This window comes from Palaemon carinicauda, chromosome 41, assembly GCF_036898095.1.
Source record: "Palaemon carinicauda isolate YSFRI2023 chromosome 41, ASM3689809v2, whole genome shotgun sequence".
Taxonomy (NCBI): domain Eukaryota; kingdom Metazoa; phylum Arthropoda; class Malacostraca; order Decapoda; family Palaemonidae; genus Palaemon; species Palaemon carinicauda.
In genome coordinates this window covers 43,189,912-43,217,435 of record NC_090765.1, presented here as the reverse complement: position 1 = coordinate 43,217,435, position 27,524 = coordinate 43,189,912, and the positions used below count along the sequence as shown (strand labels likewise).

The 27,524-nt window shown below is 36.9% G+C and overlaps 1 protein-coding gene and 1 long non-coding RNA gene across 3 annotated transcripts in view; one reads left to right on the top strand and one right to left on the bottom strand.

Annotated features, from left to right (window-relative positions):
* Positions 1 to 23,927, top strand: part of SREBP (Sterol regulatory element binding protein) — a 32,977-nt gene extending 9,050 nt beyond the window's left edge. For both annotated transcript variants that reach the window (XM_068364542.1, XM_068364543.1), the window contains 14 exons: positions 5,577 to 5,836; positions 6,062 to 6,793; positions 9,457 to 9,702; positions 10,514 to 10,721; positions 10,910 to 11,091; positions 12,232 to 12,413; positions 12,550 to 12,713; positions 12,915 to 13,185; positions 13,376 to 13,556; positions 13,760 to 13,917; positions 15,032 to 15,155; positions 17,187 to 17,351; positions 17,518 to 17,653; positions 23,564 to 23,927. In XM_068364542.1, the coding sequence (XP_068220643.1) occupies positions 5,577 to 5,836; positions 6,062 to 6,793; positions 9,457 to 9,702; positions 10,514 to 10,721; positions 10,910 to 11,091; positions 12,232 to 12,413; positions 12,550 to 12,713; positions 12,915 to 13,185; positions 13,376 to 13,556; positions 13,760 to 13,917; positions 15,032 to 15,155; positions 17,187 to 17,351; positions 17,518 to 17,653; positions 23,564 to 23,784 (3,230 nt within the window). In that variant the 3' untranslated portion in view covers positions 23,785 to 23,927. The remainder of the gene's footprint in view (positions 1 to 5,576; positions 5,837 to 6,061; positions 6,794 to 9,456; positions 9,703 to 10,513; positions 10,722 to 10,909; positions 11,092 to 12,231; positions 12,414 to 12,549; positions 12,714 to 12,914; positions 13,186 to 13,375; positions 13,557 to 13,759; positions 13,918 to 15,031; positions 15,156 to 17,186; positions 17,352 to 17,517; positions 17,654 to 23,563) is intronic.
* LOC137632553 (uncharacterized) lies at positions 17,993 to 23,556 on the bottom strand. Its single transcript, XR_011042061.1, has 2 exons — positions 21,429 to 23,556; positions 17,993 to 21,392 (listed from the first exon to the last, which is right to left on the bottom strand). It is a non-coding gene; the product is annotated as an uncharacterized lncRNA (long non-coding RNA).
* Positions 23,928 to 27,524: the final 3,597 nt, after the last annotated feature.

The following is a 27,524-nucleotide window of genomic DNA, read 5'->3' as shown; positions in this document are numbered from 1 at the left end:
GAGCTCTTCAAATATTACTGTCCATTTAAGGGACAATGGTGCATAGCGGTAAAATTAGTTTACTACAATATCCCTTATGAAGACAGCGATAGGTGTTCCTGTTGTATTTATAGGTAACTGGAACGTTTCTGCTGAAAACTGTTAATTTTTATTTTTAAAGACATCACCCACCTGTTTTCTATTTTATTTTTATCTTGATTAAACCACAAGGCTAAACCCTAACCCTGAGGTTCCCGATTTAACCTAACCTAGGATTTATCCTTATCAAATCAAGAAGTTATTCTAAGCTAACCTAGTGTTTATTTCTATACCTGCTTCCCCACTGAATCTTGTTTTCTATCTGATTGATATCAGAACAGTTTATAACTCATATAAGCACACCAGTAACACTTCATCAAAAAGGTAAATAAGTCACATTTTGGGTATAAATATATAACAGTTTAATTTCTTACCAAATCGAATTTTCCATGATAATTTATTTTAAGATTGATGGTTATTTTGATATAATTCTCAGTAGGACCAAAAGGGCCTTGTGTAATGATTTATTAGAATGTGAACACCCGATCTATGTCTTAAGTATGTTATTTACTTTTAAGACTGCTTGTGGGGTTCTGTGCATTCGTTACTAGTATTTACTTTTGGGAGCTTTATGTTTTCTGTTTGACCGTAATCATCAACTGGCTTTTTAAACCAACTAAAAGCTTCCAAACATTTACTGTATGAATAAGTATCTGGATGCTGTTTTACAAGAGCCTTATTTTCTCCATCTGCTTCGGTTCCTCTATGACTGTCGTCGGAAGACTTGTTCCTCTGGAATTCAATCTATTTGGAAATTTAGTTTAATTCAATTTATTTGCTCTTTGGTTATGTTTGAAACACTGTTCAGTTATGTTGTTACTCATGTGAAAGTGAAAAAGAGAAAATAAGCCTGTGGGAAAATGTTATCAAAGTGTGGGCATTTAGCTCCTAGATTCTTTTATTTTAGACACCTTTTTTTTTTATCGTGAATGATGGTTTTAAAAAAATATATCAGGTTGTTTAACATAGGCTATATGAGAAATCACTTGAACATGAAGGTTGGCTCTGATTTATTGGGCTGAGGTGATTCCATCCTTGTCGTTGATGCAGAGTACCAGCACTAAACCTTACTGGGTGCCTGGTGGCTTTTCAGTCCCTAGATGCATTAATTTTGTACCTTTTTCTCTATCTTCGTTTCTGCTTCTATTTCAAATTTAATAGTGGAATGGTGGGGTTGTGCCTTGACACTGAATTACTTCCTCCTTGCAGTAGTAATATTATTATTATTACTTGCTAAGCTGCAACCCTAGTGAGGAAAGGAAACAAGGAAAAATAAATATTTTAAGAACAGTAACAGCATTAAGGTAAATATTTCCTCTAAAGACTATAAAAACTTTAAAGAAACAAGAGGAAGAGAAATAAGATAGAATAATGTGCCTAAGTGTACCCTTAAGCCAGAGAACTCTAATCCAAGACAGTGGAAGACCATGGTACAGAGGCTATGGCATTAACAAGAGGAAAGTAGCCACTGAACAATTGGTGTGCAGTTATTAACCCCTTGAGAGAAGACTAATTGTTTAGTAACCTCAGTGTTGTCAGGTGTATGAGGACATGAACCTTTTTAAAGAATAAGTCAGACTATTCCATGTATATGTAGTCAAAGGGAAAATGAACCGTAACCAGAGAGAAAGATCCAATGTAATGCTGTCTGGTAAGTCAAAGTACCCCATAACTCTTTAATGGCCGTATCTCAACGGGTGGCTGGTGCCCTGGGCAACCTACTACCTGGCATTAGTCGGCATTTAACGGTCCGAAAACTGTAGTCAATTTTGCTCCATTAACAATGCCAGTTGTGGGAACCTATTGGAAACTTCTATCCAGCGATTTGATCAGAAGTTTGAGCCCTGCCCAAGCTCGATAATTTCTACTACTGTATCTACGACTGAATAGCTAATTGTCCTTGCACTCCTTGATTCTAGGGGTGTAGATCATGTGATTATTTATATGATTGGTCTCTATGACATTGCCCTGTCCATTACTTCTTTTGCTCATGAGCTACCTTTATACATTATCTCTAGGCGTGATTTATCACCTAGATTGTTTGACATCTTGCGTCGTTTATGGTAAATACTTAATTTGTTGTGCCTATTCAGGAAATTGATCTTTCACTGAGTCTGTTTGTTATATTTTTTTATTTTTAATTTCACAATACTACTGAAGTTTTAGGCTAGTTTAAGGTAAGGACAGTTTTCTTTGGTCTAACCACAATTTTAACAATTTTAGTTTTTTGTTTTAACCACAAAGCAGGTATTAACTTATGTTCAAGTGTTTTTTCAATGCCAAAAATTTCAGTAATCTACTCTACCATCTTTTTGGGATTTATTGAAAATCTAACTCTAAACTGGTACTGTGTTCTTTAAGCTGAGAAGGAATTTGAAGGCTAAGCAAAGTATTCAATATTGAGGGTTGGTTATTTTTAGCCTTCTATTGTGTGTTAATTTCCCAGATTCTGGTAGAAACGAATACATTCTTTGATAAATTGTACCTGAAGATGCAAACATTTCTTGTTTAGGCTTCACATGGAAAGTGGATTTCACAATACAAGTACAGTACAGGATTTGTGGTAGAGAAATTTTTATGTATCTTGACAGCATGTCCAAATGGGCATTAGTGCCTACATATGCATAGACAAACGTTTTGTCCTAGAAAATAGGGAGATATCTTCTTTAACTTAACAAGTAGTAGTAATAATAATAACGAACACCTTTTGAATTAGTTAACGAGAAATTGTACACGGACATAGCCCTTTCCACCCCTGTCAGAGATTCTTCACTTTTGTCTTTAGCTGCAACTAGTACAAATGTATTGTTGCCTCCTATATAAGGTTGTTTATTCTCTCTCTTATATTTTAGTTTGATTAGTGGCATCAGGTTCTTGTATAATAATGGAAAGTTGGAGGATTGCTAGTGTATATTGAACGCTACTTTGAATTATGATAACCTGGTTTTAGATGAAATCACTACTTATGGGGACAATTATTACAATTATCCTTCTTGTTACAGTGTATAAATCAGGGCTTCCCATGGGCAGGTGTTTATATAGAGGAGTGGAAATACTGTCTTTCCTGTTTTTATTCCTGGCAAGACTATGAATTATATGAGAGAGTATTTTGTTCTCTTTTCGGAGTTTGCCTTATGCTAAAGTTTCTTTATATATGCTCCTGCTTAGACCTGAGAGAGCAGGGGCAACGAGTGACTCCAGAAAGGCATGTGCTTCCTTAGGTCTTGCATATAGCTACTTTGCTCTTGTGACCCTAGTGCAAGTATCTTCGTTGTTACACCCGTGAATCCAGTGCCGGCAGATAGTGACCCTGGTACTAATCCCCAGTGATGATCCCTGTATGCAGTTCTCCCTAAGCATGTCGTCCTTTTCCTGTCACCTCAGCCCCTGTGAAAATGTTCTCTAGTAATTTAGTTCCTGTTGGAGCAACTAGTACGGCTCCTCCTGGGGCGGAGGATCTTTTGTCATTAATGGTCACCCGGACCTCAACTTCTCTGCTTGCAGAGCTGGAAGTAATGGTTGTTAAGAGGAAGAAAAGTGCCCTTACTTCCTCTTCCAACTTTTTGATTTTGTTTTAGCATCTCATTCTGAGGCTTTGAAGTAGTCCAGAAGGTGCAGGAAGGCCAGCTGTAGCTGTAAGGAAGGGCTCCTTACACCACCTCTTTTTTGGGAGAGGTGGATTACACCAGAGTGGTTCCCTGTCCTGAAGGTGTTGGAGCCAAGACCTCATGCTTCATCCTTTTTGGGGCCAGAGCATGGGGTTTGTGCCCTGAATAATTTGTCACAGCCCCGTCTGAAGGTTCGTGTCTCTATTTTTTTTATGGGACAAAGGTTTTCTATATGTGTAGGAACAAATAACAAATTTGAAAAGTGAGTTGTATTTTTCTTAGCTATACAATGCAGTCTTGAAGTTAAGCTTCCAGCTTAAACTGCCCCTCTCAGTCCTGAGCTGAAGGTCAAAAGTGAGGGTTGATGGGGCTACTCGCCCTTGCGTACTGCAATGTCTGTGTCGTCCCCGCTGAAATGCAAATTACTTTCAATTTTTTTTTTTTTTTCTATTTACCATTGTAATTAATACCTACAAAACTGCACTTTTGGTTGACAAATTAATGTATATATTATATGAGGTATGGTATATTTAATAATATGAATAATTGTTCTGTACATGGATGAATTTGCTTATGAAAACAAAAATACATATGTTAGACAAATTCATAATCATTGATTTTTAAGACTTATTTTAGTCATGGGCTTCTTATTGTCCATTTCAACTACATTTTTTAGTAGTACACCAGTGGTCGTTCTTGAGAAGCTGAAAGGCTATCAAAGATACCAATCATACATCAGAAGGTTATGACTAGGGAGGGCCACAGTAAAACCTTAGGGAGTATGTCAGTCCTTATGTTGACAAAAATGTAAGGATTGTGAAGTTGAATGTTTATGATGAAGCTGAAGAGAAACTTCAGAATATCAAGAATAAGTACTTTGGGCTGATTTATCTGGTAAATATGCAAATGACATCTAAGAGTAGAAATGCCGAAATAGAAATAAATTTTTTTTTTTTTTAGATATACACCAAATAAGATGAAAATTGCATTTACAAATGTGTGTACCCAGCTAGTTCAAAAATGTATGTGACAGTACCATATATGTAATAAATGCTTGAAATACCATGAATTTGACTAATTGCAGGACTTGATATGTGCAGGAGAACTAGTATGTTGAATGCTCGAGATTGATTTTAGCAAACAAAATAGTTTTATTTCCAAGCCCCATACACAAGTGCAAGAAATCAAAGCAGTAGTCATAAAGAGCTACAACTGTTAATTATTAATCAAATCTACTTTAAATTTGTTAAAGTAATCAACTTCTGTAGGTGAAAATTTCAAGTACAGTGCAGTATTTAGAATACTATATTGAATAGGTAGTTAAGCAATGAATGCTTAGTGTTTAGATAATTATGTTGTCTCAAGAGCTAAATTCATGCAAAATTTCTTCACTGAAGGATATAGATTTGGATATATCGAGAAATGTTGTCACAAAATAAGCTTCCCAGTGAAAGCATTTCATCAGAAACTGGTTTACGAAAAAAGTAGTTTTCCATGGAAATTATACATTGACTTTTTATATACTGAATTATTCTTTCCTTCAGTTTTTTTGCCAGTGGGTTCATAGTGCTTGCTTGTAGCATTCTGTTTTTCCAATTCTGGTTGCATCTAGGCTTGTAATAGTGATAATATATGTTATAAGTAATTCTTGTTAGAATATTCTTTGTCATTGAAATTTATAAAAAAAAAAAAAAAAAAACAAATTTTGGGTCGAGATTAATGTTCCTGTTTTTTGGTACAGGCATGATGGAAATGGAGTTCTAGGAATATGCTAGTGTTATAAAGAAATTTAATCAGATTTGAAAAACTGGTTATAAACTTTGTCTTAAAATAGATATGACAAGTATTTTTTATCATTTAATCTTCTAATTGTTGTAATTTTCTTTGCAGACCTCCTGAATAATATGAATTGGACAGATTTGGACTTGGATGATATTAAAGACATAAACCTTGATTGGAATGAAGCTGATGTATTGGGTCAAGGAGCAAACTACTTGGGTCATACAGACCCACCAACACCGATTACAGCAACAAACCACAGCAACACATCTTCACCATTACATGCACCTTCGCAAGTTTCTGGGTTGAATTCCAATGCTAACTTGGGTTTCTTGAACACTGCTGATACTGTCATCAATGGTATATCTCAGGCAAGTACATTTTGTCATCTTTAGTAGTTGCTTATTTGATTTTTCATATGAAAATTTGTTTTAAAACTTTTAATTATTATATGGTTCTTTTCATATCTGTGTTAAGGCCGAAGTCTTGTGTGCATTATAATTTCAAGCAGAATTTTATATGGAGTGAGTTTTTTATTTATTTATTTATTTAATTAATTAATAAGGCACATGCTGACAATACCCCTTTTATTACAGGTTAAGTCTGGAGGAGCTCCTCTGCAAATGAAAGTTGCAGCACCCCAGCATGTCCAGATACAGAAGCAGCAACAAATCGCAACCACAGCGTGTGGTACCCAGTTGCGTCAAGTTGCTCATGTTGCTCCCCGTGTTGAACAGACATCTCTTATCAACATTCCACACACAATTGTCAGTGCCAATGGAACTCTGAACCAAACACCGCAGTTACAACAGCTTTTGACCCAGTCTTCAGGTAGTGTTCAGCAGGGCCAAGTGGAGCACATTCAAACCCAGCCAATTCAAGTTCAGCAACCCCAGATTCAGCAAGTCACCATACCTCATCAAATAGGAAAGAGAATGACAGGAGGAGTTTCCATATTACAACATCCTACTGTTATACAACAGTTAGTGTTACCAAAGACTGATAATGGTACTATTGTTACCACAACATCTGGGCAATGTATAAATGTACCTCAAACTGTCCTTTATAAAGCTACACCAACAACTATTGCCACAATTACAACTCCAGTTCAAGGCCTTGATGCCAATACAGTAGTCACTGGTATTCCAGTTGTTTTTGACTCTGATCGATTACCGGTGGCCAGAGTAGTCAGTTCAGGAAAACCTATGGTCATTCCGCCGAAGGGAGAGAAGCGAAACTCCCACAATGCAATTGAGAAGAGATACAGATGTTCAATCAATGACAAAATTGTGGAATTGAAAAACTTGGTAGCAGGAGAGGAATCCAAGGTAAGTTGTCCAGTTGACAATTTTAAAACTTTCCCTATTTAGTGTAGAAACTTCTGATTTTTGTAGTCATGTTCAATAGGGCTGCATTTAAAATTTTGTTAAAATTATGCGGAGATTATGAAAACTAATAAAGTATGTAAACTTTATAGTATAAGCAATCGGAATATGTTTCCATTTGCCTCTAGTGTGATATGGATGCCATCTTGGATTTTACATAATAGCTGCCGCCGTTAACTAAATTTTCACTCATTTCTGAACTTCAAAATAACCTAGATATTTTAATTTAACAGCTGAACTACCATCTCAAGGCCAAAGAATCTAATGCTCTTAGTTAGAGATGTGTTTGTACATTAGTTACAGTAGATTTTACAAATATTAATTTCATAAGACAAATTGGTCATGATGCCATACTAAGAACCAACCACAAGGACTTGTTTATCTAGTTGTATGCATTATTGTATTATGTATATACAGTATGTTGAAAAGTTCACAGTACCCAACATGTATGGAAATTATTGTGGTCATATAGTTTTTTGTGGCTCTAACATGTATGACGAACCACAAACTGCCAAAGAAGCTACTTGTCAAGGTCAGGGGTCTATCAACTGAAAGCTGTGTATGGTGTGCATTTAATGCTGAAAAGGAAATATTGGTGCCACATCCCTGGATAGAATCCTACCACTGTGCTGGACATAGTTGAAAGGAGGGCCAGTTTTCTTGTACAAGGAATACACTATATGAATCAGGCTTTCTATCATCGTAGCTATGCAAATTAATGAAATGTCAGTCTTTGGGTATCAATAAAGGAGGACAAGATGATGTTCATGTTAGCAAACAAGAAAAATCCAAGACAAGACTGGATTTAAAGGAGACATTGGACTTGTGGGGCAGACTGATGTTGCTGACTAGGTCTAGCAGAGACATCAACCAGAAAAAGGACATTGGAAACCACATTCACTCTTGTCATAAAGTCCTTTTTTCCTTAGATGGGATAATCCTCCCTTACTTGAATAAATTGAAGTTGATCCATCTCAACAAGCTGGCAAGAGGAGAAACTCCAAAGGAAGATCACCAGCCAGAAGATGAAATGGACACCACATCAAATGATCCAAATTGCAAGATAGTCCTGGTAGATGGAATGGTTCTTTTGCAGAAGATGGCCAAGAAACCAGCAACCATAGTGACAGTCAAAGATCTCTGTGATTGCTTCGACAGGCTGTGATGTCCCTCGATATGAGATATCATCATTGTGTTTGACACATACAAGAAGGATTCTCTGAAGAGTTCGACTATGGGTAAAAGAAAGCAAGGAAGAGCACCAGTTATGTATCAGGCCAAAAGTGACATATAAAACATCCCAACGAGTTCACATAAGATGAAGGCTAACCTGTCCAGCTGCCTTATTGCAAAGACTAAGAGTACAATTCAGTGTGTAGTATGTCACATAAACTGGTCATCACCTCTTTGGTATGACAGGAGCAACAGAGACTAGCTATTCTAGGACATCAATCATGAAGCAGACAGACAGACTGTTTATCTATTAGGCTGTCTTGGCATTAAAGTGCTACCCATTGGATGCACTGTTGGTTATCTTCTCCCCAGAAATAGTAGTCCTAGTGTTAGTTATAACAAACTATGGCATCGTGCTAAATAACTTCCATTTCTATGGCCTTGCATTTTGGGGATATAGCTAATGTGGAGAGCCATAGGGCCAGAAAGAGTAAATGATTTGCCAGCCTTCCGTGCGTTTACAGGCACTGGAACACTGTACGATTCTTATGTACTGTATAGGCAAAGCAACATACTTGTAGAGTCTACATGTAGGCAGATAGAGATGTAATCCGTTCTCTGCAAATGCTTTCAACAGAGGCAGAAGTTACTGAAATTATGGTGGCCACTCTGGCTAGCTTTGTCTGTGCAGCCTACTCCTTACCTTTGAAACTTTCAACATGTCTTGAAAGCCTATATCCCTTGCAGAAAAACTACCACAAGGATGGTTAGCTGAAAGTGACTATGACGTATGCCTTTTCAGCTCCAAAGGCCATCATTGAGAACATTGAGATTGTTAGCTGCCAATGCAAAGAACTTGTCCTGCACCGATCTCTGTCAGTGTTACAGTGAATGTCATAAAAATGGGGATACAGAACAAGATTAAAACTGATGTGTAAAGATTCCTTGGTATCCTAAAAGATTAAATTATCTTTGACATGGGAACATGACTTCTTGGATGATAACTTCGTGAAATATTCATGTTGTTAAGTAAACCTTGATTATTGATTGATACCATTGCACGGATTCCTTGATCCTGAAAGTGGTGGTTTTGCTATCATAATCATATTTCGAAGTTATTTAAAAGCAGAGAAATGTACTTTTTTTTCAGTGGCAGCCATTTAAAAAAATCTTTGATGGCAGCCATATAAGTATCACAGCAAATGGAAAAAGTTTTGTGATTGTTTATGCAATAAAGTATAATATTGATACTCTTCCAAACATTTGGTGAAATTACATAGTGAATCTTACTTGTATTATACTGCATCAAAAACTCTCCATTTTACATACAATGCTGTGTGCCTTTATTTTGGAATCATTATGATAAATATGGTGTTTTAACAATTATGTACAGTATTGCTCATTTAATGATTTTTTATTTTCTACCTTTACAGCTGCACAAGTCGCAAATTTTGAAGAAGGCTATTGATTATATTCGTTACCTTCAAACGCAGAATGCTCGTTTACGCAGCGAACTTAATTCGTATCGAATGCGTGATGGCAATCAAAAGATAACTGACCTTTTACTGGGTCCTTACACCCCTCCACCCTCCGACACGTCATCTCCAATAAGGTCACCAATATCAGAATCATCTTTGCCACCATCTCCTCCTATTGCCAAGATAGAACTTAAGGAAGAGGTAATTGTTTTTAAAATTTCTTCACTCATAGTTACCTATTCGGTTGTGTAATTGGGCATCTATCTAAAATTACGTGATTGAATACTGTTGGTTTTTGGATATAGAATGGTTTAATAGTATCAGTTCCAATATTTCCCTCTGGAGAAGGTTTTAAGTTTGTAAGAAGGTGGATTTTAGTATTATTTTCTGTCTCAGTTAAAATGTTTATCCTTTAATGTTTAATTTTGTGGTGGAGTGTTACCACTCTTCTTTTGAAGACAACAATTCTTATAAAGTTGACCTGCCCTTAATTGTAATATGTAATATACCAGGTATAAAGTTAGTGGTGCATTCCTTGGGGTAACTTGGTTATATTTATTAGTTTGTATTTAAAAATATATTCCTCATCCAAGACAGTACTGATATCAATGATCTTCACTTTAGATTTGAAATTTTCTTGTAATTAAATTTGTGCAAGTTTATTTGCAGCAGCACTGTGCAGTAAAGTTAAATCCTAATGTACCAAAAAATCCCTTCAACCCTTGACAGGTTGAAGTTAAAAGAAATAGAAAAGTGGTATGGGAAAGCATTATGATAGGAAAGGGCTATCCTTAAGTTTGAGAGTTCTCTTGCTCTGCTCAAGGTTACAACACAGGAAAGAATATTCTATGGTTATGCTGAGTGAGGTTATCACACCATTCTTATACAGTATTTTGAAGGTTGAAGGTCCGATGAAATTTTGTGGGTAGATTTTGAAGTTGTCTCCTCATCATATACATAACTTTTTATACTAAATACAAATATATTTTTAGCAACTTTCATGTAATTTCAGGAGGTTGCTTCGCCTTGTAACAGCCCATCGTATATTCCCATGGCTCGTAACATGGCTGATGGGTCCCGTATGGTGTTGTGTATGATGATGTTAGCGCTATTAGCTTTCAATCCGATGAGCCTCCTGAACAAACGTTCTCTTTCAACACTTTCTGGTCCTATCGGTGAAGCTCCAGGAAGATCAATCTTGGATTTTGAATCTGATACTGGTTAGTAAATTCAAGAACTAGTGTATATACAATTTTAAGCATAATCTCAAAAGTTGAAAATGTGCAGGTTAAGTATATAGTAGGAGGTCTTTAAGATCATCAATGAAATAGTCCGGTCAATTTTGTTATTTAAACAATGATAAATTTGTTTAATTTTTGTTATTGTAGTTATTTTTTTTCCTTTTCAGATTTTTTCTCTCTTCAAAACCTGTTTTATTCTTCACTTATGGTGTGGATGGTAAATTTTGTCATCATTAGTGTGTTCCTGATTCGTATATTTATATATGGAGAACCGATAATGAGAAGGAAATCCCCAGTTGCAGAGAGTTTCTGGAGACATCGTAAACAAGCGGATCTTGATATGGCTAAAGTAAGGACCTGTCCATCTTAGTTGCTCTATGAGTAGGCTTTCCTTCCAGCAGCTAGGAACATAATACCGGGTCAAAAAATAGTAATTACCAAGCTCTGCTAATCACATGTGCCATAGATTTTTCAAGTGGCTCCAATGAGCTAAACAGGAGCATTGATAGGGTAAAATAAGGCTTAATACATTTTAATGTTTAATGTTGGCATGAAGTGTCTTGCCTGATATTATTAAATTTTTTGAATAGATTTTGAGTAGGTCAGAATATGTTAAGGGTTTGGTTAGATGCTTTTCATATACAGTACAGTACTGTAAATTTTTTTTTTTTCCTATTATTGCACCCCAAATAGTTACAAGTAATACACTTCATTGACAAAACATCTAGGATATGCATAATTTTTAGCTATAGTATACCTTGAAAGTTTCCTTGGTCAATAATATCATAGCACTGTAGAGTATACTTTCATTTGCAAGCATTACCTAGTTTGTTATACTTTAATTTTAAAACCTATGGTTATTTTGGTGTAATTTTTACTCCATTGTCGTAAGTAAACAATCATTTTAATATAAGCCATTTTTCTTTGATAAGTATTGAAAATTTGTGGCTTTTTCAATTTTTATATTGTGAGAATATCAGGACCACTGCCTGAAATGAATTCCAGAAAGTCATGGAATAAATAGATAGGTAAAGATGTAGACCTGAAAGAAGTAGAGAACATACACGAAGAGGGAATGATAGATATAGACCTAGACTTGAAAGTAGTAGAGAACATACAAAAAGAGGGATAGACCATATTTCTCATCCAATTCCCTGAAGTTGAAACACAACAGAACATTGCCAATGATGCTGTGAAAATTTCAGTGGATCCATTAGTTAATTAGTTACTTTGGACCTTTGTGAGAAGCATAGAATACAGTCATAAATATTGAAAATCTTCAGAGAACTACCTTTGCACTTTGTCATAGGTAAGTTGTTATTAGTTTAAACACACACTTTCCCATTTCTGCCATTGTTTTGGTTACACAAATTACAGATTTACTATACTGTTGTTCCCTTTCCTATAAGGAAGTAAATTTACTTTATATTTCCTTTTTTTTTTTATAAATTTAAAGTTGCTAACTAAATTAATCTTCCTTTTTTTTTAGGGTAATTACAGTAGTGCCTTCAATCAATATGACCTAGCATTACAAGTAATTGGAAGACCTTTACCAAGTTCTTGGCTGGAGAAGTCATGTTCTGTTATGTGGCAGTTCACAAGACAAATAATGCAGAGAATGTATTTAGGGAGATGGCTTGCCAAAAATGCTGGTGGACTCTTTTTGGAATAGTAAGTTTAATTTAATAAGTGTTTCATATGTTTTGATGATGTTTGAAGTAATTTTTTTGGGAAATAATCTTTTCAATTTAAAAGCTCATTTTACAAGTAATTTTATTGGAAATTAACTTATTTTTTTTTATTACAGCTCCATTCGTGAAGAGATAAGAGAAAGCATACGCGAGTGTTCTTATGTATACCATCAGTTACATAAATTACACTTAATGGGACATGTTGAAGACAGTTCCAATCTCCTTGGATTATATCTGGGATTGACATCAATTAACCTTGGTGAATGTGGATCAGTTCCAGGTAAATTTGGTTACTAGTCCATATACATTTTGGCATAAAATTCTGTTGTCTGTGTTTATAAGTTGCCAGAGGCCAGTAATGAGATTTAGAATGTTTAAAAAGTCTTTGATTACTATTCTTTTTAGTTATTCATGAAAGATCAATAATATGGTTTAAGACCTTAATGGTAACTTAATGTACTGAAATTATTCTGATTTATAGGTGGTGACATGGCAGATATGCTAGTACTAGGAGCACTCCGAGCAAAGGAATCTTTGCCTGAATTGTGTCGGTTTATAGCCAAAATTCTCATGGGTAAGGCCAAGAGGTGTTCCATGCAGTTCAAGAAAAATAATATTCAGTGGCTTTTCAGTCCATCAGGAAACAGGTTCTTTGTTTCCCATAAGTGGTCATACGATGCAAAGCGAATCAGTATGTTTAGTCAACTGACGGATAAAGCTGATCCTGTTGAATACCTCTTGTTACTCTACAGGTAAGATATTTTTTTTTAAATGTAACTAATTTTTTGTTATGAATGTATTGTCAGTAACTTTCTATTTATTGAATATAAAAGTTGAAAATACTGTAGTACAAGATTTTGAAATTAAAAATTTTGATGCTTAATCAAAGTTATGCAATTGTAGGATGCACTATACATCATTTAATTTTCAAAATAATTTTAGGGAACACTTACTTGAGCGAGGAATTACCACATTGGTGAATCCAGGCGTGAAGGCAGATGATGTCTGCGAGGAGAGTGCTCACCGTCGTACTAAAACTTCTGACGTTTTAGATTACATTGCTCTTCTTACAGAAACTTACAGTGGTTATGGAACTTCTTTTGTAGTTTCATGTAGAGATGAGGTGTGTATTATGAATGTTGTGTAGCTTTGTGTAAATTATCCCTTAAGGATGACTAGTATTTTAATTATCTGAATTATCTGATGGTCTTTTTGACAATTTTCCAAAGTTAGATTAATAACCATTTTTAAGATTTGATCATTCATTGACTGAAATTGAATAAAGATGCAAAATTTTTAGTAAAATCTCTTGTCACTTTTTGCCAGGTTTCTTGTTGGTGGGGAACTTGGTGCCAGGTGATTGCTCATTGGCTTCTTGGTGAGGATGATCAGGCTGAGTCTGTCTATGCTGCACTTGAAAATGTTCCTCAGGCCCTGAAAGCTTCAGATGATCCATTACCTATGTCTGTACTGAATGCAGCAAGGTGAGTTGAGACAAGAGTATAATTTTAATAACAAAGTGCTTGCTAGTTAGTGTTCGTGAATTGAATATATGAAATTTATACTGGGATGCATATGTGCTGATTAACCCCAAACAGCAATTCGAGGAAATCATGAAGTAAATCTTAACCCTTTTACCCCCAATGGACGTACTGGTACGTTTCACAAAACTCGTCCCTTTACCCCCATGGACGTACTGGTATGTCCTTGCAAAGAAAATGCTATTTACATTTTTTTTTTTTGCATATTTTTGATAACTTTATAAGAAACTTCAGGCATTTTCCGAAATAACGAGACCAACCTGACACCTTTATGACGAAAATTAAGGCTGTTAGAGCAATTTAAAAAAAAAAATATTGCAAAAATGTGCTTCAGAAAAAAAAACCTGGGGGTTGAGGGTTGGAAAGTTCAAAATAGTGTTAGGGGTAAAAGGGTTAAGTAGAGGGCATAATTAATATATCTTAACTTTACATTCAGACATTTTTCTACGGAAAACACATGTTCCCTATATTTTCTGGTGTTCGATGTATTCTCTGTTGTGTAGAAAATGTTGTGTTGCTTATGAAGCCTTTATTCCTTGCTGATAAGAAAATTGTGCTGCAGATGTTCTAGATTCAGAACTAGATAGCTGTGGGTTAAGTGTACAGAACCATACTTGTATGTACTATATGATATATACCATGTGGTGGATTGTCAGAACATTATCAGTGCACAAGTAAATATTATCCTAGTGACCATATGAGTTAGCAATGTTTAATAGTTATCTAGACTATATTAAAATTTGGTTTGTATGGGAGTAGGCCTTTTCATTTTTGTTAATCGTGTATGGATAGAAAAAAATGATGGGAGAAACCTCTGGTATAAGGTCCCTTACACAAATAGAAACTTTAAAGTAATCTATTCAGTGTTTCAGTTCGGTTTAAAAGTTGTAAACTATTTAATGCCCAAGGCCAGTGGTTTTTCCCCTAAGCCGAAGGTCGTGCACGTGTCATTCCTTTTAATTGCAGCGTTTCTTTTTACTTTTGACATCAAAAGTGTAGTTTATTACCAATGACCTTAGATGAAGAATACTGTAAATTTTCTTAATCATTATTTCAGGGCACGTCGTCAGCTTGGTCATGGATCTCCATCATCCATATTACGTCTCTGTGAACGTTCTGCCTCCGCGCTAAGTGATTCTATCCATCAAGCTTCTTACAAACGTCCCAATCAAATGATTTTGGTAAGTTAATTTTTTTTCTTCACAAAATTGATGTGTAGTTCTCTGGAAGAGGAATTCTGGTTCAGAAAGAATATTGTCTCTGGCGAGGATGCATTGTAGTTGCATTGCAGAAAATGTTTATTGCAATGCTTCTGCATTGCAATCCTTGAGGAATGACATAAGCTACAAGAAGCATCATCAATTTGGAGATACTAGTTTTTTGGAAGTATTTTGAAAAAGTTGTCATATGTAAACATGAGTTTTACATTAGACGTAGGAAAAGATTGCGAGATAAGTAATTTGAATGAAACCTCTGATATTTGTATCTTTCTAAAATACTGGTTTTTATATTAACTTACACCCCAAAAACTAAAATTTCCTTTCAATAGTCTTAGGCCTCTAGTACAGTGTTGAGGTATTCTGGGTGTTAATGGCAAAGAACTTTGGATATGCTGCAGCCCTTGTCTTTTAGTCTACCTCGCAGTAATGTACAATATGTGTCCCTTTCCAGAGCAGATGTGCTATTCAGGTTTATTAGCCTTAATGAATGATTTTGATTATTCTTCGGAAATCGTTCATAATTCCAGTGAAAGTTGTTTAATGGAGGTGTTGTTAGGATCTTATAATCTTCATTCTCTTTGTGTGTTATGCCAAAATATTGGGATTTAGGTAACTTACTGTTCCTCTTATGTGGAGAATATGCTGGGTTAGAATTCTGAATAGTAAAAAAAATTTAACGTCGGGGGAAAATCCAGAGTAGACCAAGTTAGTTGATTATGGTGAGAAGGGGATGATAATGCCTCTAACTATTAAACAAGTTTTTGTGGTTTTCATTGTAATAAGCCTCCTAAGTTTAACTTTTATTATTTTTTAAATTAATATTAGACCAGTGAATCTTTTAACAAAGACTAATTTTAGCCCTAACCGGACGTTTTGAACTTGCGGCCAATTCCTAAGGTTTTGCTAAGCGGACCTAAGTCTTACACTTCAGTTCCTTCTATTATAAAACCCTTATATTTTCATGATTCAGTAAATTCTCTGTATGGTTGTATCACCAGTTGTGAGTCTGTTTGATACTGTTATTGAAGTGTTTTTCACAAGAAACTGCAAAAAATTTATGATATGACTTGAATGCTTTATTGCATGATGCAAGTATAATTAACAACTATTGTTTGACTAAGTAACTATCAAGGTGATGTGATTTGAATGTTTTTACAGTGAGTTTTTATACTTGAGTCTGGGAAAGAGTAGAAATTGCCTGATATTCTAAGTTCAAAAGTCTATGAATGAAAGTGTTGAGATGAATTACTGCAAAATATGTATAGTTAAAAAGTATTTTTAGACTTAAGAAATATCAAAATTAATGTCGCAAGAAATATAAAAATTAATGTCGCAAGGGCTGCCCAGAAAAACAGAGAATATGAAGAAAAATAAATAATTCTGTAATACATAGTGATAGTACTGTGCACACAATCATGTATGGTGGGAGAGGGAATATTTTTTGGCAATCTGGTTCTGGTAGCGTATTTTTACTGCGGCTTTTATTCTTATTTTTTCAATTTAGCATAGTTGATATTGCTATTCTGTTCATTTGCTCAAGTCTTTAGGGTTATGATTGTCACCTTTGATGTGTCGGCTGTTTGTTATTTTCATTTTGGTAATATTGTGCAATAGAGACATTATTGATTGATGTGCAATATTGCATTATCCAGTGAATCATTAATGCTATAAATAGGCATAGTTATATGTTTTTATTTGTAATTGAAAAGTAATACAGTAGAATTGCAACTTTATTATCAGGAATTCTAATGTTCCAAAGAATCAGTGACAAAAAAATACACTACTAATTTGGAAATTTCAATAAGCTTTATCATTTTCCCCGGCCAGACCATTTGATTCAGGGAAAATTCATGTTTTACCTGTGTTAGGTTTGTTGATAGTGCTTTAGTTCACAGCCTTCTCTACTTTTTAAAAAATATAGTAATTAGTTATAGTGAAAATTACAAAATTACATACTGTATGTTTCTTTTTCTAAATTACGTCCTTTTACAGAGTGTTCAGCTGATTGTTGTGGATCTGTTGTTGGGTGTCAGAACAGTTGTTTGGGAAAGTGAATCTGCTACCGATTGTGACACATTAACTGTTGCTCCTGCACATGTTCTTCGTGGTTTCCAAAATGATTTGGCGTTGCTGCGGAAGCTGGTACAGCATCTCCCAGTAAGTATTTTTTTTCTTATTTTTTCTTTTTTGGTTGCCTGCCGTTTTCAAATTTCTTGATTTTAAAGCCAATCAGCTTTTTTTCCCATTTAGTACTTTTTGATTGGTTAATGTTTTGTTTAAATTGGTTTATAGTTTCGTTTGAAAATATGACTTTTTATTACAGGGTGTATTGGCTAGAGTATTTTTACATGAAGCCACCCTTCGAATGATGGCTGGAGCATCCCCTGCTAGGACACAGCAGTTGCTTGATAGATCTTTAAGGCATAGATATGGGAGATCTTCTGTAATATGTGGCAAAGGTAGGTAGAAATTGATGCATAATTTTGAAAATTAAGGCTAAATTTCTTTTGGATTTTTAAAACTTGTGTACAAAAATGGCTGAAAATTAAATGTCTGTTCTTTTATGGTAGTCTGGAAATTGCTGCCAGTTTTGCATATTGATAAATGTAAATACAAATTCCATCAAAGAAAAAAAAAGGTAATTGACGACATGCTTCCTAATTATTTACTTGCATAGCAAATAAATAAAAATAGAAATGGTTTTATGCTTTAAGAATATTTTTTGAACCTTGTAGTGCCTCTTTGAAAAGTGAAAATGAGTTGCACCAGTGATCTTGCCCAATGAGTAACTTTCTACAAGAAAGTCAATGTAGGTAAAAGTATCTGTATTAAATACTGTTTTCCGTATCTCAATTTTGAAAGCCATGCCATTACAGGAATAAGATTTTTATTTACTCTTAAAATTATTTTTGTAAAGTAAAATATGAGTTCCCAAGACTCCAACGATGTTCTGTGGTTTTACTGAATAACACTTAAAGAATATCATGAACAAATTTAGCATGATTTTCATTTGTTAGGAAGGTTATGTAGACTACATACAAAATATGTATAATTTTTTTTTTATTATGAAGACTGTTTACAATGCTTTTTGATAAAAGTACAATTCTTTGCTCATAATACCATCGACACTAAATGCTAATATAGGTAATTAAAGGGTAAACGAACTCTTCATTGACTTGATGGAATGGTGATAATTTTTTTTACAAAGATCATAAGGCACCCTATATTAATTTCATGCTCTATTTAATATGTATAATGAATGGATAGTACAACACTCAAGTTGTTAAATTGACATCTTGTATAAAATAATCTAAAAGGAAATGTTTAACATATTTTATTTGCCCTGTTAGATTCCAATTTGCAGTTTATGTTCAGACATTAGGGTTAAAATGAGTGTCACAGGTTTAAAAATTCACAAAAGTTGTTACTAAACAAATATAAACCATCATTTTTTAATGGGAGTTTGAATTTGGCAAAGCTGGAAATGGCCTTTAAATAAATCAAAGCTGGCAGGTGGATGCTTGGTTGGAGTGCAAATAAATCAAAGCTGGCAGGTGGATGCTTGGTTGGAGTGCAGCTGTTGCCTCAAACTTAGTATTTTTCTTTTTTGGGGTGTGGGTGGGGATTTAGTGCTTGTTAGTAGTCTCTCTATGGGCTCAAATGAAGGGTTGCCCTGTTAAACCTGGTTGTAACTGTCAGGTTTATGAGGAAACCTTGGACTTTGGAGGGGTGGGGAGATAGTGTGTCAGCAATTAGTTATCGCCTTTGCAAAGGAGTGGAGGGTATTAGGAGTGTTAGCACTTAGTTATTTCCTCTGCAAAGTTATGTTTAGCAATTTTTGGCTTTGGACTTGTCAATGCCCAGTGCATTCCTGAAGAAATTATGTTTTCTAATCTTATGCTTCTCGATCTGCATTGCCTTCAAGTTTCTCCAGTACTAGGACTTGTGGAGGAAGGATACATCACCTTGTGTTTGGGTTCATTTTGCCAATATACTTCTATCCCTCCCTCGATGGATGAAGGATTTGGACCTTAAGTTATGGCCTTTGCCGGGGATCGGTGAGGTTGTACTATGCAGAGAAGTTTCTGAAGGAGTTTGCTAATAAAAGTATCTCCAAATTAGTGTCATCTATCTGCGAAGACAGCACTAAATGGGAGACCTCATTTGCTGTTGGGATTAATACCATCATTGCTAGGGAATAGAAATGCTGCCTTCCTCCCCAGTAGTCTTCTATCTCCGATGTCTAAATCAGCTGTGATCACTGCTGCTCTTTAGTTTGATGTCATTAAAGTGAAAGTTTAATGAAACTTTTACTGTTTCCTCATATACTGTATACGAGCTGTTGCGGTATCGAACATTGACACTGCTTGGGATCAGTGCATGAGGCGTTATTAAAACTGATAATGCAACGCTTTCATGGACGGTATAGCTGAATAGTCTTGCATATGAGACAGTGCATGGGCCATATTGGCTTGGGGTAAATGGTGCTGTCCTCTTCCCCTTCCTTCTTCAGTTCCAGAGATATTTAGACCACCTCACCTCCTAAGACGACAATAAATCCAGGAGATTTGGGGGCACTATAAGGTCAGTCTCTACACCTCGATCTTACTATGATGGTGATATTAGAAGTTTGAGGCATCTCACAGTCTGAAAACACACTACTCCATGCAATAAGACCGATTCACGCATTAACAAATAGAGATACTACTCTACGTGATTGTTGGAAAGTCTCCTCACCATTCAGTGACAGGCTTTAATACAACTAGTTCTTTGATGGCACACTAACTTCCAATAACTTTTTATAGGAAACCACTTACTTGGCCTGCCATGAAGGTCACGAGAGGTAGGGACACCTCGGCCTTAAGGATGCAGACAGGGACACCTCGGCCTTAAGGATGCAGACATGCAAGATGTTGCCTTAATTGTTCTTGGCTCAGTACGCTACTATGCTACGAAAACGGAGGTATGCCTCAAAATCTTGAGAGAGAGAGAGAGAGAGGTGAAGTCTTATGTTCATCATGGTATTGGGCACTTACTGAAGAATTACTGTGATCTCTAGTCCACCAAAATTTATACTTTTCAGGTTGCTAAAACATTATCTGTCTTCTGTGCTCTCATGGTAAAGACAAGAGTATGGCACTGAGGATACAGACCTACCGATTGATCTAGCAGTGACCAGGCTGATGGTTAGGCTTGTAGAGAATCAATAGAGTGATCCTGAGATAAGTAAGAAGACTGCTATAATGAATTTATCTAGTCAAGTATTGTGTGAACAGTGTGTCCATTAAAGAAGGTGTCATATCTTTGCATTGCAGGGGGACAAGAGGTGCTATCAGTGTTTGAGAGACTGCAACCGTTCTCACAGTGTGTTTACATTGGAGAATTTGTGGAAGCAAGCCAGACTCTAGAGCAGTTGCCATTAAGTGCCGTTTTTTGTCCTGAACTGTGTTGCATTTCCTTAAGTTGCAAGATGTTCAGGGTCAATCTTTAATATCAACTTCAGTCCTTTATCCAAGGAAGGAAAAGACACACTGAAATTGGTCCCCAGCATCTGCGTTGCTGCGATAACTGTAAAACTGTTGAGCAAAGTACCAGAAATATATTAGTTGAGTGGTAATAGTTTTCTGGGGAGGATACCACCTGTTCAAATCTGGCCCTCCCCCATTTTAATCTTTTCCTTTGCATGTGTTGTTCAGCTTGTCAAACTGCTGAGAAGCTTTGAGTTTTAGTTATTCAGCTACCAGGGAAGATTGTCCCAGTCCACTTAATCCATTGGAATAAGATGCTAATTGACATGCGCCATGTGAAACTAAGGCATTTGTGTTACTTTTTAACAAGGTTACTGATGATTGTCTGCTATATATCTTGATCTTGGTACTAAATGATTGAGTTGGGAATGAGAGCACTTCCCAATGTATAATCCTTGGCTTGGGCATGAGAGTACTTCCCAATACATCTTTGCAGAGGCCAGGATTAGTTAGACTAAATAAGGTGCTGGAGGACCATGGATGTCCTTTCTTGGCAAAGGAGACTAGAAAATCTCCGATAGAGATGCCATTAAGGGTAAAGTACCCCTTTTACAATATCATTCATAGAAGAGGGCCCACTATTCCTGGTAGATAGTTGCAGAGGACTGTTGCAGGTATTTCTTGGGCAATGGCCTGGTAGTCGACTTGTACTCTTAGATGCTGGAGGAACCTGTCTAGGACTTATACTCATAGATGTTGGAGGAACTTGTCTAGTGCTAATAGGTTGGAATACCACTTGGAATGTGGCCATCCAGGAGCCTCTGCCCACCCAAATCCTTCTACATTTTTCTGTCGACAGAGTTCAGGTTTCTACATAGCTAAAATTTGTATCTGACTGACAACTATGCTTTGGAATAGTACCTGAATGTGCATCTGCTTTGGCAAATTGCAGGGCAAGAAAATGTTCATTTGCCCTTGGGGGGGGGGGGGGGGGGGGGGTTTGCTCATCAAACCACCTTGCTTTTCTAGCATGTGCAAATGAACTTTTGGTTTTAGACCACTTGAGAAGTCTAGATTGTGGCCTAACACTTTTGAGATGTTCAGCCTTGTTGGATACTTTAAGTTTTCCTGGTTCAGCAATGTGATATCATCCTGACCTCTTGACTCACTGTACCAAAAAGGAAAGGGAGATCCCAGGAGGTTGACATATGATCCTTCACACACCGCTTTAGCGATATCTTGGGGAGGTGGCTGCTAGTACACTAGTGGAAAAATGCAAATCTTGAGCCTGCAGCCATATGAGATTCACTGTTTCACAATCCCTAGATATAGGATCAATATAGTTCTTGCATTTGGTCACTAACTGTTTCATGGAATTACATTAACAGAATTGCTCCAAGAGTTCATCAATAGCTGCTGTCAAACCCAAGTGAACACATGAGAACCAGTCTTGAACTAGTACACTTTAATGTAGAGGGAGAAACAGCAATATTGCCTAGATTCTTTTTTGTGTACATGCAGGATGTTCTATTTAAATTGTCCTAGTTTGATGGAAAAATCAGCATTTATCCTCCTTTAAGTCTGTTTAAGAAACAAATTTGTTAGGCTAGTACAGTTTTCATGATTCCAATCCCAGTTGATTCCTCCACTAGGAAGAGTCTGGAAGAGATAGGAAACCAATGATCTTGTAAAGGTGATATGTGACCATCTCTAAGGACATTCACTACCCAATGGCTTGAAGTATTCCATACAATAGGGGGGGGGGGGATGCTGCTATCAGCATATCCACCTCTGTTTACTGCCACGGGCCAGGGTCCTTAAGACATAAATGCCTTAAGATTCATCCCAAGTTTGGCATCACCTTTGGTCCAATTTACCTAGAGGAAAGGAGTTTCACCAAACAATTTCAACTGGCTGCCTTATGCCAGTCTCAAATGATTTCAAAATAGGTAACTGCTTTGTACCGCTGGTCAACCCAGGAAGCTTAACGTGGCAGAATACTCAGGAGATGAGACGACTGCTCACAGAACAAGTGTGTCAATGCGAATGTGAAAATATTAATGATAACAAGAGATCGATAATCATACACAATATTGTTTTGTGAGTAATTGCTCCAGTAGAACAAACGCTACTTTCACTCTACCTCATGCTAATTTCCTGTCAGAACAAAACTACTTCATTCTATAATCTTGTTGAGAAAAATTTAAGAATTAATATTAAAATGTCCATGCTATCATACAGGTAAATTTAGTGAGGAAGGTGGGTGGGATACCTTATCACCAGATGAAATATAACTTCTAGAAAAATGTTCAAAGTTTAATACTATCTTGGTAGCTTCATCATGAGTTGCTTCTGAAGCCTTTTCTTGCAATTAAGGGGTTTAATTGTCTGAAATATATAGAATTATTACATCAAAAATGCACTTTCAGCACATTTAACCCAGGGATTAGCTGTGTTGAAAAACTTATTGGCTATCAGGAATAAGGCAGACTTCTTTCAAAACCTTTTAAATCTAATGATGACCAGTAGAATTAAAAGTTTTACAGGATTGACTACAGTAATTTACTTTATACATCTACAGACACAATTCAATTATAATTGAATAGTTATTATAATTATGATGGTTAAAAAGAAAGACAAAATTTACAATATTTCTTGTCACAGAACAAATTAAATTGCTAAAATTCCTTTGCTTGAAATTAAATTGCTAAAATTCCTTTGCTTGGAATAATTTAAGTAATCAATTGAAAGCTGTAAATAAATCAAATCTACAAAAAAAATTAAGTCAATCCTTGCAAGTATTTTAGAATCCCCTTTTTACTGTGTATAGTTTTCTCTATGTAAATTTCTAATAGTTTTTATCTTTTAACTAATTTCAGTACTTTCTCTTTTACCTTTCAGATAAGAAAATTGACAGCTTTAGCGGTGAAAGAGAACGTGCCACTGCTCTCATGCTAGCATGTAGACACCTTCCTTCACAGCTCCTATCCTCACCAGGGGAAAGGGCTGGAATGTTATCAGAAGCAGCAAAGACCTTGGAAAAAATTGGCGACAAACAAAGGTTACAGGACTGTTATAATATGATGAAAAACCTGGGCACTGGGGTATCATCATATTGTTAGAAATATCCTTAATAATTTCTTTGTTCTCATAATGTCATTTATCTTGTAAATTTGTTCATTTTGTCATTAATGTGTATTACTTCTTAATATATATATTTTGTACCTGGTTTATTTTGTAAATACATATATATACAAAAATGTAATGCTCTATTTTTAAAGCCTTGCACTCCAAATTTGCGGTGGACAAATTCTAACGCCATTGTTGCTAATAAAGCTGGAAAAAATGTATGGATTTCTACATAGGTAGGATAGCCCACCCAAAACTAAATAAGAGAACTAACCTACATAAATGTTCTTTATATTCATTATCGAGCTAACCTACCTGGAAGGAATATATTTAATGTAAAGCTTAAAATGACAAATTTGAAAGTAACTTGTATTTTTCCTAACAATACAAACCTGTAGCTATCTATATAGGATTATCTTTAGGTGAGGCTGGAAGAATAGCCATGAGATTTTTAAGCAAGGTGGCAACTACCAAACCCGTTAGTTAACAGCGGGTAATATAATAACAATTACCTTAGACTTTTTCCTTTGTTCTAACACTCCATACAATGCCTACGCTATTTATTTACGACTCGCCCATTAGGAAGGTGGACATCTGGACCAACTGGCTTGGCCTCTGACCTGGGGTTTTTGACTGGCTACATAAGATTTCTCAAGAGATAAATAGGAATTTTTAGCATCAACCATAGACGTTGCCCGATACCCATCTCACGGGGAGTACCGGAATGTAACAAATATTGCTATACCAGGTTACAAAAGGGAAATGGTTATTACCTGCAGATAGTAGGTTGGCCAGGGCATCAACCGCCCGTTGAGATACTACTGCTAGAGACTTATGGGGTCCTTTGACTGGCCAGACAGTACTACATAGGACCCTTCTCTCTGGTTACGGTTCTTTCTTTTTGCCTACACAGACACCGAATAGTCTGGCCTATTCTTTGCAGATTCTCTTCTGTCCTCATACACCTGACAACACTGAGATTACCAAACTATTCTTTTTCTCTCCAGGGGTTAACTACTGCACTCTAATTTCAGTGGCTACTTTCCTCTTGGTAAGGGTAGAAGAGACTCTTCAGCTATGGTAAGCAGCTCTTCTAGGAGAAGGACACTCCAAAATCAAACCATTGTTCTCTAGTCTTGGGTAGTGCCATAGCCTCTGTACCATGGTATTCCACTGTCTTGGGTTAGAGTTCTCTTGCTTGAGGGTACACTCGGGCATACCGTTGTATCTAGTTTCTATTCCTCTTGTTTTGTTATAGTTTTTAAAGTTTATATAGGAAATATTCATTTTAATGTTGTTACTATTCTTAAAATATTTCATTTTCCCTTATTTCCTTTCCTCACTGGGCTATTTTCCCTGTTGGAGCCCCTGGGCTTATAGCATCCTGCTTTTCCAACTAGAGTTGTAGCTTAGCATTTGATAATAATAATAATAGGTTAGGATAGCTTGTATAGGACCCATGGGTGCAGTTTCCCAAGAGGAGGGAAAAGATGAAAGAAAAAAAAAAAGAGCCAGTCATTCTTACACATTCATCCCAGACTAATCCCGGGTAACCTATGGCCAACCACCTGCTACTTGACCATCAAGGAGCCCAAGGCATTTCAAATCACTCGTTGTGCAGCCACCAATGGAGAACGTCTCTATATTCCCGTGGGTTATGTCTTACAGGTCATGGGCAGCGAATGTCGTCTAACGCTCCCACATACCTGCGTCACAGTAGTTTCTTTTGAACGCTGGGATGTGCCGTGCCCCTAGGTCTAAGAGCAAGAGGGGGTCGGGATTCAATACCTGGTCTATGACCCTGCGAATCCAAGCTGAGATGGTGTTCTTCGTGATCATCCTCTTGACTTTCCCTATGCTGACAAAGAGTGCTAACACTTGCAGGTGAGCTAATGATGTGTTTAAGGTAATACCTCAATCTCCTCACTGCAAAGTACCAGTTGATCTGGGTCATCAGTTATAGAATGAAGATTCCCAATCCGGAGGGGCCTGAATCTAGGATCTGCTACTCCCAGATTTTGAGTACTGACTGTATTAGTAATAAACTGGGGGAAAGAAGCCAAGTGTTATCTTAACCATTCTCCTTGAATGGGTGATGTCGTAGGATAGGCCATGAAGTTCACTAACTCTCTTAGCTGAGGCCAAGGCGAGCAGGAACACCGTCCTCAAAGTAAGGTGGTGATCTGTTGCCTGAGGTAATGGTTTGTAGGGAGCACCCTTCAGATATCAAAGGACGGGAACCACTTTCCAAGGAGGTCTAACTTCAGACTGGAGGGTAAGTAATCTCATACCTGTATGAGGGGGAGACCACTCCAATGAAGAGGAAAAACAGACTCCCAGTCTAAAGGCAAGGCTCAAGGCTGAGCAATAGCCTTTCACCACCGAGACAGAGGAGCATTTCCTCTCGAATGTAAACAAGGAACTCTGCTATTATTGGAAGTGGCATCGAGGGAAGAGATGCCCCTTCACAACACCAACCACAGAAGACAGGCCACTTAGCCTGGTAGACTACTACTGAGGATCTTCGCAGGTATCCAGACATCCTACACGCAACTCTCTGAGAGAGGAGGTGCTGGATAGTTTCCAGGTGTAGAGCCGAAGCGAAGCTACTGCCTTGTGGAAGATGTTTGAGTAGATCGTGTCTTGGAGGGGATTTTCTTGGGATCTCCGTCAGGAGCTGCAGAAGGTCCAGGAACCATTCTGTGTGATGCCACAGTGCAGCTATTAACGTCAAGTTTAGATTGTTGGATGCTCTGGTCTTGTTAACCATCCTTCTCATCATACAGAACAGGGGGAAAGGCATACACTTTGATGTTGTCCCACCATTGTTGGAATGCAGCTTGCCAGAACCTGTGGGTCCAGGACTAGAGAAAATTACAGTGGCAGCCTGAAGTTCAAGGACATCGCAAACAGATCTACAGTCGGGGAACCCCACAAAGTTATGACTTTGTGGTCTATCAGAGGATTCAAAGACCACTTGGAGCCCACTATCTGAGTCACTCGGCTCAGATTGTCCGCGAGCACATTCCTCTTGCCTTGAAGAAAGCGGCTGATAGGGACATCGAGTTGTCTTCTGTTCATCTTAACAACTCTGTTATATGGCAGGGGCTGCGAAAAGTTACCGCCTTGTTTGTTTACGCAAGCCATTACTGTGGTGTTGTCACTCATCAGCACCACAGGGTGACCCGCCAGGAACAGTTTAAGGGCTACGAAGGTTGCCTTTAACTCAAGAGATTTATGTGCTGGTACCTTTCGGACTCGTACCAAATCCTCGAGGTCGAGTGGTGCAGCACATGGGGCCCCCCAAACTTTTTCGTTGTATCCCAATAGAGCATCAATTCTGGGGGTGGGGATGAGGAAATCTGTCCCTTTGCGAAGGTTCTCGTCTGCCACCCATCACTAAAGATCTGTCCCATATGGACTAACGTATCCAGGGAGTCGGTGGGCTGACTCCACCTGGATTTCAGCTGCCACTGAAGAGATTGAATTCTGAGGTGGCTGTTGGGATCTAGACGAGCCAGGAATGACAAATGACCTGGGAGACGTAACCACTGCGGGGCCAGAATATATCATCTGAGGAAGGAGCTTGCTACCTTCCTCAGCCTGTGTACTCTGTTCTCTGATGGAAAAACTTTCTGAGGTATACCAGTCTTTTTGAAGGGGGGCCAGAGATAACTTCTTTAGGTTTATCACTATCCCTAGATCCTGACAAAATTTGAGTACTGCAGTCAGT